General features: G+C 42.4%; 1 protein-coding gene across 3 annotated transcripts in view; it reads left to right on the forward strand.

The window, feature by feature from the left end:
* Window positions 1-13897, forward strand: part of LOC124001206 (FERM domain-containing protein 5-like) — a 109262-nt gene that overhangs the window by 83973 nt on the left and 11392 nt on the right. For all 3 annotated transcript variants that reach the window (XM_046307832.1, XM_046307847.1, XM_046307840.1), the window contains exons 2-8: window positions 2545-2649; window positions 3483-3525; window positions 4360-4438; window positions 9090-9187; window positions 10490-10613; window positions 12916-13003; window positions 13244-13332. In XM_046307832.1, coding sequence (XP_046163788.1) covers window positions 2545-2649; window positions 3483-3525; window positions 4360-4438; window positions 9090-9187; window positions 10490-10613; window positions 12916-13003; window positions 13244-13332 — 626 coding nt within the window. The remainder of the gene's footprint in view (window positions 1-2544; window positions 2650-3482; window positions 3526-4359; window positions 4439-9089; window positions 9188-10489; window positions 10614-12915; window positions 13004-13243; window positions 13333-13897) is intronic.

Below are 13897 nucleotides of genomic sequence, written 5' to 3' on the forward strand. Positions count from 1 at the left end.
GAGTCTGCAGTATATAACTCCCAGGTTGTAGGCTAGGTAGAGAGGTGTATTAGTTGCCTGCCTGCCGGATGGATCACCACCCCGTCCCAGTGAGCTTTAATCATTCCTGGTTTGTGCTTCTGCTAATACCAGCAGACCTTACAAAAATACCTTAAGCTCCACCAGAGGGAAACAACTTATTATGGTGGTGTGCAATGTTTGCTGAAAATTCAAATAACTTATCTTTATGGAATAATTCAGAGAGGGTGGATATTATTATGGAAAACATGTTGATTTGAGTGACATTTCAAATAGTCATCAGAGCTGGGAGCCTGATAGGTCTTTCAGTGGTGTGTGAGAGAGGGAGGGGAAAACTGGTGCCGGTGCAGGTGGGCAGAGTCTCCCCTCCTCTTCTATCCTCTCCTTCTCTGCCTTGCCTTCTCTTTGATCTCCTCTTACCTAGAGCCCGCGCCCCTGTGGAAATCTAATTAGCATAATCCAAAATCCATCTGTTTAATCTAGTGATATCTGTGGCTTTGCATGTGCTCAATCCACCGCATCCACCGATGTTGTCTTCCCACATCTGCGGTGGAAGGCGGCAGAGCTACCCCAAACGGTTTTGGCTACTAATGCTAATATGATCCCTTTATGGAAAGATGAGACTCTCACGAGCACGATGGTGTTCTCCGTTTGTCTCTACGACCCCCACAAGTGTCATGGGACTTGTCTGAAGTAGGTACCGCCGATCTACAAACTTCTATCTGAGATGTCCGAACAGTTTGGGCTACACAGTAATATGACCCCATAATCGAAAGCTGAGACTCTTACGAACACGTACATGCTGTCTCACAAGACTCATCTTAAAGTAGCCCAGTACCTGTTTAAAAAATGAATGGAATTATACACACTGAGTGTACAAAACATTAGGAACACCTTCCTAATATTGAGTTGCACCCCCTTTTGCCCTCAGAACAGTCTCAATTTGTCGTGGCATGGATTCTACAAGGTGCCAAAAGCGTTCCACAGCGATGCTCGGCAATGTTGACACCGTTACTTCCCATAATTGTATCAAGTTGGCTGGATGTCCTTTGGGTGGTGGACCATTCTTGATACACACGGGAAACTGTTGAGTGTGAAAAACCCAGCAGCGTTGCAGTTCTTGACACACTCAAACTGGTATGCCTAGCACCTACTACCATACCCCGTTCAAAGGCACTTAAATCTTTTGTCATCCTCTGACTGGAACACATAAACAATCCATGTCTCAATTCTCTCAAGGCTTAAAAATCCTTCTTTAACCTGTCTTCTCCCCTTCATCTACACTGATTGAAGTGGATTTAACAAGTGACAAATGATCCCTCAATAAGGGATCATAGCTTTCACCTGGATTCACCTGGTCCGTCTTCGTCATGGAAAGAGCAGGTGTTCCTAATATTTTGTACACTCAGTCTATGGAAGTACTTTAGTGCCAAAAAAGGGTTTAATATGGGTAAAAAAATATCAGAAATTCATGAGCTTTCTCATATCTCTCAGATATAGGACAGGTACATCAAATATACTTCCTTTTGATGTATTTATTTACTGTCTGTTTTGTCATGTATGAATATGTTATTCAATGTGTTTCTATGGGCTAATGGCAGTAAGGCCAAATTCAATTTTGGGGGGGATACTTACAGGGGTCCTAAAACTCTAAAGCAAAAAGCAAACATTTTCCTTGGTATGACCATCGGAAAACAATTACATATGTTAGCTTAGTTTAAACCCGGGACCTTAAAATGATTGCCTTTAAATCATATGCAATTCTTCTCAGCATAATATACTGTATATAGTGTATTATAGGTTTGACCAATCATCATACCTAAACTGTGTGATACTTGGATAACCTTCATTAACTTTTAGAATATAATCGGAGGTGCTGTAATGTTAGGGATAAGAAACATTTGCATTAAACTCAGTGTAGAGGGTCTGGCCTCAATAGGGAGGCTGGGTTAGTCCGTAGGAATTGTACCTGTGGCTGTGCAGAATATAGGAGACCGGCGGTGGCATCTGATGTGCAGTAGAGAGTCAGTGGAGGAGTGTGCCCACTGCGTCCAGTCCTCTGTGCCACTGTGTGGTGTGCCAGACTGCTGCTCTGAGGGCAGCGTGCCCACACACAAGCAAGGGAGGGTCACAGTCCATCAGTCTAACCCAGCCAGATCTCAGCACACTTAATCCACTCTCTCATTTTTTCTCAGCTATGGAGGGCTTCTGGCCCAGACTCAGCAGATGGCTGTGGTGGCTGTCATCAATATTGGATAAATCCTAAATATCTCCACAGGTTCTGGGAAATATGAAGCACATTTATATATCAGTAAATTACCTCCCTCTTGCCCTAGTCTCACACTCAAACTTTGGCAGAGGTTCTCCCTCATGTCCTAATGGAGTTGTTGAGTCCCTGGAGCAGCCCACTTATGTCCTTTAAGTGGGTGTATTTCTTCGAAATTGCCTGCTTACAGTAGTTTGTTGTGCTCTTTTGTTGTGTTTTCTGTCAGTTCCTCATGTTATTGTTTTCTCCTTGTCTTGCAGCGGGATGCTAAAGGACAGTATCTGTTCGACCTCATCTGCCACCACCTGAACCTACTGGAGAAGGACTACTTTGGCATCAGATATGTGGACCCAGACAAGCAGCGGGTGTGTGTGTGTGTGAGTGCGTGCGTGCGTGCGTGTGTGTGTCCGTGTGCTGCATGAAGCATACTGCATTAGAGGTGACAGTTCAAACAGATACAGGGCCAGATTGAAGATGTATGTTATTTTCTTTCTTTCATAACACACCATATTAGAGTGACACTCATTCCATCAGCAGCAGCAGAGGACTAAAAATAGCGTGTAGCTGCACTGCTTGATTCATGAAGAATTAACATGTGCTCAGAGTGTGTGTTTTAGCCACAGAGACAAGACACAGGTCCTGCTGATCCTGCATTTCCAATGAAGAGAGGGGCTTGATGGAGTTAATGTTCCCAGAAGGACAGGGGGATGAAGCAGGGCCTGATATTCTGGCAGAACCAGAGTTACCTTCAGCACTGAGCCTAGAGAGCACTGCCACAGTGTGTCTGTCTGTCTGGCCAGGCTCAGGCATACTGGTGTAGTATCATCTGATACAACATCCATTACTGTCATTTATATACAAAGCGGTTATCCTTATGGGCCTTCACTGTTCAATTTGCTTCAGCATGATGTTGATTTAATGACACAAATCAGGACTGGATAGCATGAATGATGTTGGTGTGTTTTAGATCCGAAGCTGACATGACATGACACAGGCTTTCACGCGTCTTTAGATGAACAGTCATTCCTGTCTATTGCATTTAACCTGCTAGCTTTTGTAGCGTGATATGGAGTGATATGAGCATGGTGTCAGGAGTAACAGCTCAGCTCAGCTGTAGTTAAGGTGGTAGAAGCAGGGTTTTCAGACGTATCACTTTTGTCACACTTTGATCATGTGTCTTTTGTTGTTGTTGATGCAGCATTGGTTGGAGGTCACAAAGTGTATTGCCAAGCAGATGAAATGTAAGTATGTCGAGTGTCTTCCTGTTCATGCTATGATCATTTTGCCAATTGAGCAATTATAGTTATCATCACCATGGGGTCTATAATGACACGTCGTGTAATTTGACTAATGGGAGGCAGGTAGCCTAATGGTTAAGAGCGTTGGGCCAGTAGCCAAAAGGTTGCTGTTTCAAATCCCTGAGGCAGCTAGATGACAAATCTGTCATGAGCCCTTGAGCAAGGCACTTAACCCTAATTTCTCCTGTACATGGCTCTGGCTAAGAGTGTCTGCTAAAATGTAAATGTAATGATTGTGCATTTGAATACAGATGGTAGGAAGTTACTGTATTATGATTTCAACAGATTACGATTCTCCATTTGACTGTGAGTAGGGACAGAAAAGATGAACTGTCCCTCAAAAAAACTCAAATAAATCCTAGCAGAAGATAATCCACACTAAACTCTCACCCACTCTCTTGTCTTTGCAAATCATCATGAACTGTGTCTTGCTAATTGTGGATACAGAGTTTTTAAGTGAGATTCCGTTAACCTAATCTACTGTATACTGTGCTATGATATGAAGTAAAGATCGAAACTCATTTTCATTCATGGTAATCATTTTTCAGTGCCACCTTCAAGGATTGCTGCTAATGGGTTCTGTTTAAATTGAGTAGGCATTTGAAATGCTAATATGTTAACTGAAATGATTTCATCAATTCATGTTAGCACTATGTTAGAACACCTTTTCAAGGTGGTGCTTTGAGAGCATTTTTTCAGTGAATCATTTTCACTCTGACCATGAAATGTTCCTGACTATTTTGTTCTCCATTGCTGACTCAAGCCTTTGTCCCCCAGCCCAGCCTCCGTTCACCATGTGTCTCAGAGTCAAGTTTTACCCTCCTGATCCCGCTGCTCTCAAAGAGGAAATAACCAGGTAGGATTTTTTGTGATGCTCAGCAAAGTAAAGAAATGCCAACAACCACTCCCCCAGCCACCACTCGGGGTTCCTCTAGTACAGGTATTCCCAAACTGGGGTACGTCTCACTGCCAAAAATAAAATGAAACCATCTAGTGTTCAGTGAAATAACAACACAATGTCAAATACAGGTAGTCTAATCAAATAATGAACATCCGATCACATTAACCGTTACTCTCTCGCGGGAAACCTTCACTCTTCCGCAGACATTTAGATACGAAACATGACCATTTGAAAAATAAGCCACAGGAGTTTTTGGAGCGAGAATAAAGACGACTTTCGAGTAGTAAGACGTGTAAAAGCAAAAGTTACCATTAATAAAAAGGGGCAAGAAGCATCTTATATGGTGAGCTACCAAGTGGCTTGGACAGGCAAGCCCCATACTATTGTGGAGGACTTAATTATTCCTGCTGCCACGGATATGGCTGGGACAATGCTGGGGAAAAGGCACAAAACACTGTTTCATTATACAATGATATGGGCAGCGAACATGTAACGCTTTTAAAACATACAGAAGTGCGCTGGTTATCAAGGGGGAAGTATTCACACGTCTTTTTTAAATGGGGAGACGAGCTTAAAGTTTTCTTTACTGACCATCATTTTCACTCGTCTGACCACTTGCATGATGACGAGTTTCTCAATCTAGGATTGCAGGGACTCTCCACAACTATATTCAATGGGCGGGACAAAATTGAGGCTATGATTAAGAAGCTGGAGCTCTTTACTGTCTGTATTAAGAAGGACAACACACAGGTCTTTCCATCATTGTTTGTGTGCAAATGAACTCAATTATGCAGGTACTTTCCAGAAACTGATTCGTTATCCCTTTCATGCCCTGCCTCGAGTCCACTTACTGATATCTGAACAAGAGAGTCTCATCGAAATTGCAACAAGCGGTTCTGTGAAAATTTAATTTAATCAGAAGCCACTGCCAGATTTCTGGAAAGGGCTGTGCTCAGAGTTTCTTGCCTTGGCAAATCGCGCTGTTAAGACACTGATGCCCCTTGCAACCACGTACCTATGTGAGAGTGGATTCTCGGTCCTCACTAGCATGAAAACTAAATACAGGCACAGACTGTGTGGAAAATGATTTAATACTGAGACTCTCTCCAATACAACCCAACATTGCAGAGTTATGTGCATCCTTTCAAGCACACCCTTCTCATTAACCTGTGGTGGGTTATTCACAATTTTTGATGAACAAATAAGGTTTTATGTAAGATGGATAAATTAAGAGCAAAAATATTGATTATTATTATATTATTATTTGTGCCCTGGTCCTATAAGAGCTCTTTGTCACTTCCTACGAGCCGGGTTGTGACAAAAAGTCACACTCATTCTTATGTTTAATACATTTATGGAATAGCTTACAATGATGGCAAAAAAAAATGAAAATGAGTGTGTGCTGACCCTGGTGCTAGAGGGGGTACGCAGCTGGAGGTTGAATGTTTGAAGGGGTACGGGACTATAAAAGTTTGGGAACCACTGCTCTAGTATAAAGAAGAAGTAAGGTAGAGCAGCTATGGTTTTGTGTATAAAATCTTTTAATAACTTTTGCCTTTTCAAAAGCAGTTTCAAAGCACCCTCTGCTTATCACCTTTTCTCATACGTTTCTTTTTCTCCAGAAGTGTTTGCCTGCTGAATGCACATACAGTATTTTTAGTTTTTCTAGTCATTATTGAAGGGCCTCCATAATAAAACAATTCTGAGCACTTTGTTTCTAAAATAGTGCGATAAATATTAAAAAGAGACTGCAGTTTGAAGTAAAGTTGAGATGTACGTAAAAAGCCTTCCTAAGTAAGCTGGCGGGCAAGCCTGTTCTCAGACATTTCTGCTAAATTGGGAGGCTGTGTAGCTGGGCTGTGCTCTCCATTGGTCTCTCAGGCCGGCTGACTGGCTGGCTGTTGAGGGAAGGCAGGGAAGGAGGAGGACTGAGGGTCAGTGACGGCTAGCAGACTCTTCTAAATGATACATGATTAGCCCCCAGCTAGCTCAGATTGGAATCATTTTTGCACAGTTCTTCGCCTGACTCCCTCATCCCCTGTGCAGTCTGCAATGAGGTCACCCAGAAAAGCCTCTCTGTGCCCTCAATAGGGCCTTTAAACACCCTCTGATACGCTCTGATTTCTACATCCTGATGATGACATCAAAGAAGCAAGTACAGTGCATTCGGAAAGTACCCCTTCACTTTTCCCACATTTTGTTACGTTACAGCCTTATTCTAAAATTGATTCATAGTTTTTTCCCTCATCAATCTACCCACAATACCCCATAATGGCAAAGCAAAAAAGGTTTTCGGAAATGTTTACATATTTTTATAGAAAAAATGGAACTATCACATTGACATATGTTTTCAGATCCTTTACCTGTGGCAGCGATTACAGCCTCACCTTTGGCAGCGATTACAGCCTCGAGTCTTCTTGGGTATGACGCTACAAGCTTGTCACACCTGTATTTGGGTAGTTACTCCCATTCTTCTCTGCAGATCCTCTCAATCTCTGTCAGGTTGGATGAGGAGCGTCGCTGCGCAACTATTTTCAGGTCTCTCCAGAGATGTTCGATCAGGTTCAAGTCCGGGCTCTTGCTGGGCACTCAAGGACATTCAGAGACTTGTCCTGAAGCCACTCCTGCGCTGTCTTGGCTGTGTGATTAGGGTCATTGTCCTGTTAGAAAGTGAACCTTCGCCCCAGTCTGAGGTCCTGAGCGCTCTGGAGCAGGTTTTCATCAAGGAGCTCTCCGTACTTTCTGAATGCACTGTACGTGTGCAATTGAGTATGAGTGTGTTTTTTTGACTGTGTATCGGTACGTGTGTTTGATTATGTCTATTACAATGTGTGTGTATGTGTTGAAAGGAGGCATACACACCTAGCCTGTTTCATATGAGGTGTTTGACATCTCATATTCATTACTGTCTAGGGATTCATTCACTTGGGTGTGATGAAATGAACATAGAATGCTGAGTGCAGATAAGGAATTGTGTGGATTATGTATGGGTGGCAGGTTCTGATGGAGTGGGTGTGGGAGGGGAGAAGGGGAGTGAAGGCTGAAGAAAAGAGAGATAGAGAGAGAGAGATTATGAGAGTGGCAGGCAGGGATAGACCACCTCATCTAGTTGGAGGTCAGGAAGAGGAATGGTAAAAGGAGGGTAAATGATACAAATCAATGACATGTATTTTTCAATGTTGTTTCCTTGTTAATCAAATACTGAAAGGATACTGTATAATATATAGCACAATGGTTAGACCACACAATTAGGGAAGAGGATAGGGATGGGTAAAATATTCATTTCAATTCACGGCTGTCCTTCAACAAATCTACCGACAGCAGAAGTGTGAAAGGTAGATAAAAAGACAAAATAAATGTAGGGCAGAACATTGGCAGGGTACAGCATCGGCGATGTACTGGTGTCACCCAGAGAGAGTATGGGAGTTTGTTTTTTTAACACATATGGCTCCTTAAGTGATATGCTATTAACTGTTGTGGAGTTGGTCCAGATTACAAAGTTACAGCCGAGCATACGTGTCTTTCCGCATTCACATGGGTTCTCCTGGATTTATTTTGGTGTTGGTTTTGTCAAGTTGGTGTCAGGGGAATCTGGGGTCCATTTGGTCATCTCTCCAAATGGTCCGTAAAAAACGTTTCTTTCACATGTTACATTCACTTTCAGAATCTTTAAATGGGCAAACCTGTACAGAAACCATTGCTAACACCTGCATTGTTCCAGGTGTTAGTCTCAGTCTGTAGCCACTGTAGCTGCACTGTTCCAGGTGTTAGTCTCAGTCTGCTGCCAGTGCAGCTGCATTGTTCCAGGTGTTAGTCTCAGTCTGCAGCCAGTGTAGCTGCATTGTTCCAGGTGTTAGTCTCAGTCTGTAGCCAGTGTAGCTGCATTGTTCCAGGTGTTAGTCTCAGTCTGCAGCCAGTGTAGCTGCATTGTTCCAGGTGTTAGTCTCAGTCTGTAGCCAGTGTAGCTGCATTGTTCCAGGTGTTAGTCTCAGTCTGCAGCCAGTGTATCTGCATTGTTCCAGGTGTTAGTCTCAGTCTGCAGCCAGTGTAGCTGCATTGTTCCAGGTGTTAGTCTCAGTCTGCAGCCAGTGTAGCTGCATTGTTCCAGGTGTTAGTCTCAGTCTGTAGCCAGTGTAGCTGCATTGCTCCAGGTGTTAGTCTCAGTCTGAAGCCAGTGTAGCTGCATTGTACCAGGTGTTAGTCTCAGTCTGTAGCCAGTGCAGCTGGTGTATCTGGCCGACAGTGCTGCTGTGTTCTGGAAGGCCCTGGTCCCATTTGGGTTCTAATCTGTAGGCTTGAACAGAAACACAGTCTGTCGACAATAGCAGCAGTTTGCCTCAGGACCTTCCCTACCAAACCCTGTCTCCAAAACTAATTGAAACATCTTTTCCCCAGAAACAGAAAGCACATTTTGTGCAAAATCTATACTTTTTTATTCAAAGCACCCAAGGGAATCTGAAAATCAACATTTTTTTGAGTTTGTCATTTGTGATGTCTTGCCATGTAGTTGTTTTGCAATATATCTAAAAATATGTGTCTGTAATATTACAGTGTGACTGAATTGCATGACCTCTGACCTTCTTTCCCCTCTCTGTGCTGGTCACAGATATTTAGTCTTCCTGCAGATCAAGAGAGATCTGTACCACGGCCGCCTCCTGTGTAAGACATCGGATGCTGCCATGCTGGCTGCCTTCATCCTGCAAGGTACAGTGACAGGACCTGACAGGCTGGATTTGCCTGCCCCACTCTCTGGACTGTATTTTCAAATGACTTCTCCCCTGCCATTCACCCCACCATCGAGATAAATAGCAGCCAGGAAAAAAATACTTGGATTGTAGTGTAATCAGTTTGTAACGCAAATGATATGTCCTGTGGGTTTCTTACCTCCATATTGACTGATCTCTACTGTATACTAAAAAGCATGACATTAGAATTTCATGCAGACAACATGTGCACCTCCATACTAATTTCCATTGTCAAACCAAAGCTGACAAGGAAAGATGGGACGGCTGATAAGTAAGATCAATACTTTGAATGCATAAACATGAGGCTGTCGTTCCAGGTTATAAGGTCTTCAACACGATTATCAGGCATCTGGCTATCAGCACTATCATTAGCTGTTTAAAATCAAAATTAAAAATAGTATTCGTCATGTACACAGTTTACAGCAAGTGTAATGAAATGCTTATGTGCTTGCTCCCTCAACAATGCAGTACATTATTCAATTACATTTACAGCAATAAAAATAGTCAAGTCCAAAATAACTGTTAATAGAAGTAATATGAGAGGTAGTATGCATAGTGATAATGGAATGTATTACACAATGTGACGTTCTGCCCCTGAACAAGGCAATTAACCCACTGTTCCTAGGCTGTCATTGTAAGTAAGAATTTGTTCTTAACTGACTTACCTAGTTAAATAAAGGTTAATAAATAAATAACCTGGGGTCTGCCTGTCAGAAAGTCCTGGATCCATCTGCAGAGAGGGGGTGTTCATGACTTGAGCTTAGTGTCAATGGTGTTGAATGATGAGATGTAGTTTTGAACAGCATTCTCATGTAAGCATGGAGCTCACACACAGTAGACACTCTAGAAACAGGCAGGCTGTATGTTTGAGGGGTACAGCGAGCGAGCCAAAGTCTGCAGAAAGTGCAGTATCAGGTCCCTTGGCAGGTGCCCTTGCTCTGTTCAGGATGAGCTGCTGCTGAATTAAAGATGTGCTGCCTGGTCACCTCCTCGTCCTCGCTCGCTGGGGGAAATAATTGTCAGGGACTTTAGTGCTGCATGAAGTCACAAATAAACAACAGCAACGCTGGGCCAGTTTTAAAATGTTGTCATTTCAGAGCTCTGCTGACATACAACACAGGCTGCCTGTGAACCAACACATGGAGTGATGTGGATATTAGACATATTACTGTATATACTGTATGTAACCATGTAGGGTTAGAGTCTGGTGCTGTGAAATGGTATATAATTTCATGAAAATGTTTATATCTCTGTGTTCCAGCTGAGATTGGGGACTATGACCCTGGGAAACATCCTGAAGGATACAGCTCTAAATTCCAGTTCTTTCCAAAACATTCAGAGAAGCTGGAGAGACGAATCTCAGATATACACAAGACAGAATTGATGTAAGGACCGATCCACTGTTCTTGGGTCTCCCTCAACCACTCACACTTGCATGCACATTCATGTATACACACAACATTCAACCTATAAGACAACTCAAAGCACTTACAAGTGATTCAACTTTTATAGCGCTATTCATTTAAAACAAATCTCAAAGCGCAGTAATTGTTATCATCTTGGAGACTAGTTTTTTCACCCGTTTCTCAAACATTTGTTTCATCAAATGGAAAATCTTCTAAAGCTTGAAACTAGCAGAAACGAGGCAGATAGACTGACTAATGGCCCTCTGTTATTTAAGGGTTTTATAGAAAGCATGGTTGAGATGGTGGAATTGTCTTGAGCACACAAATTAGTACTACCTTTCATTAGTACAGTCATTAGGGTACTAATGATCTAGTAGGGAGTGCAATGCATTACACCTATGAAGTAGGATAAGGTAGTGTGCACACAACGCACGCACACAAACACGCACACGCATCACTTTCTCTGTCAGCGAGATAGGAGATTAAGCATCACTGAGGGTTTCTTCATGATGAAACACAGGTTAGGAGATTAAGCATCACTGAGGGTTTCTTCATGTTGAAACACAGGTTAGCAGATTAAGCATCACTGAGGGTTTCTTCATGTTGAAACACAGGTTAGCAGATTATGCATCACTGAGGGTTTCTTCATGATGAAACACAGGTTAGCAGATTAAGCATCACTGAGGGTTTCTTCATGTTGAAACACAGATTAGCAGATTAAGCATCACTGAGGGTTTCTTCATGATGAAACACAGGTTAGCAGATTAAGCATCACTGAGGGTTTCTTCATGATGAAACACAGGTTAGCAGATTAAGCATCACTGAGGGTTTCTTCATGATGATACACAGGTTAGCAGATTAAGCATCACTGAGGGTTTCTTCATGATGAAACACAGATTAGCAGATTAAGCATCACTGAGGGTTTCTTCATGATGAAACACAGGTTAGCAGATTAAGCATCACTGAGGGTTTCTTCATGATGAAACACAGGTTAGCAGATTAAGCATCACTGAGGGTTTCTTCATGATGAAACACAGGTTAGCAGATTAAGCATCACTGAGGGTTTCTTCATGTTGAAACACAGGTTAGCAGATTAAGCATCACTGAGGGTTTCTTCATGATGATACACAGGTTAGCAGATTAAGCATCACTGAGGGTTTCTTCATGATGATACACAGGCTGTGACAGACACTTACCACACTGATCCTTCACGCTCTCCCTCAGGACTCTGAAGGTCATGTGATTGAGGCCGCATGGATAATGATTTAGCCATAATGAATGAGCTATTTATCCTCCCGCAAGGCACTTCTCCTTTGTTTAAACCATAATTAGTATGAGATAATGTGCTCTATAGAAATGAAAATACATTGAAACATGGATCATTTTCACTTTAGCTCAGAGGTGATTTGAAGGTTCTTTAATGTTTGTTGCCATTACTGAGTGCTTTGTCTACACTGAAAAAGGGTGCTTCGGTATCTAGAACCTAAAAAGGTTTCTTTGGCTGTCCCCATAGGCGAACCCTTTTTGGTTGTAAGTAGAACCTTTTTGTTTTCAGGTAGAACTCTTTTGGGTTCCATGTAGAACCCTTTCCACAGAGTGTTCTACATGGAACCAAAAAGGCTTATTCTATGGGGACAGCCGAAAAACCCTTTTGGAATCCCGTGAACTGGTCATGGCCATGGAACATACTTTATACTGTGGAAAGCATGGAGGATGTGACTGCACCCAAATGAGTGTAGTCTGAGGTTCGTAGATATAGGAGCTGTACAATAAATATATATAAGATCCTCTGCTGCTCTCTAGTGGGTTGTTCACATTTCACCACCAACAGAACACCTGTCCAACATGCCTAGCTGTGGAAAATATCCTTGAAATGCTGAGGCAGGTGCCTATTTAGATGTTTTGAGTGTATCAGTAATTCAAGCCTAAGGGTCGTGGGCATATCTTGATGTGTTTTGCTGGAGGTCAGGCTGATACTCACGTTACTCCATTGCTATTGGATGTTGAATGGTTGGTGCTTGATTACATGTTAATTTGCAAAGGCATCTAGGACGGTTGACACACTATCTGCATGTCTGGCCAGGTATCTAGATCTCTGTGGTCTATTCAGCATCTGCTAGCTCCTTCTGGTGATCAATCCTCTGTGTAAGGGGAAGAGTTTTGTCACTGTTAATATTATCCAGGCACTTTACTTTACTTGTTCTTCTCATAGACCTGGCTCTATTGATATTAAGTATCTTAATCAGACATTGATGCCATATTTGCTGGTGCTCTTTCTCAGTGGCCAGACACCTGAAACATCAGAGCTGAACTTCCTCCAGAAAGCCCAGATGCTGGAGACATATGGTGTGGATCCTCATCCATGCAAGGTGGCCAATTCTCACACACAGCTGCTTCAGTTTAAGACATTTTCATTTAAAGACCCGTTTTTTTCCCTCTGCTTGAGCATTGAGATCTCTCTTGGTAGAACGGAAAACAACTTTCTTAAACAAATAGCAGCATATACAGTTATGTAGTATATTCAGTGTGTGTGTGTGTATTTGATACAGGTATATTGAGTATGTATGTATGGTGCCATTATGTAAAACACTTTATTCTGTTTCTGACAGGATGTATCTGGGAATCCAGCCTTTCTTGCCTTCACCCCATTTGGATTTGTCGTGCTTCAGGGAAATAAGAGGGTTCATTTCCTCAAGTGGTGAGTAGAAGGATTTCTCCTCTAACCCTAAACCAAAATACCCTATCTTGTTATACTGTCACAATGAAACAGAGTGTGTCCATCTGTCTCTCTCCTCCTGACCAGAGGGCCAGAATACATACAGGACTTACAGGAAGGAGTCTCATTATCTTAGCTAGTCGCTACCATTCTGGGCATATGATTCCACAGCCCGTCTGTTCAAAATCAACTTGTTTACAGATTGGATGCTTAAGAGAAAAACATGTTTTCAACCACAACGCAGAAATGTTCATGTATGCAGCAGTGGCTATAAGAATCTTCAAAGACATATGGATCAATGCTGAATTCTATTCCATACAGCTCCTCTCTTTAAGCCAGTAACCCACTAGTTCAATATGGGTTAGATATAGAAATCCCACCACCTAATTCAGTACCGTATGTCTGTAATACTTACTAATTCTGGCCAAGTAGACCATGTGAATGTTACAACATGTTACAATATTTATGGCTGCTTGTTGGTTTTACCCATCCCATGTCCCCAGTTTGCCTGGGAAATGATCAGAAATGTGTTCTGGCAGACAAACAT

The sequence above is a fragment of the Oncorhynchus gorbuscha genome, linkage group LG02 (assembly GCF_021184085.1).
Source record: "Oncorhynchus gorbuscha isolate QuinsamMale2020 ecotype Even-year linkage group LG02, OgorEven_v1.0, whole genome shotgun sequence".
In the NCBI taxonomy this organism is placed as follows: domain Eukaryota; kingdom Metazoa; phylum Chordata; class Actinopteri; order Salmoniformes; family Salmonidae; genus Oncorhynchus; species Oncorhynchus gorbuscha.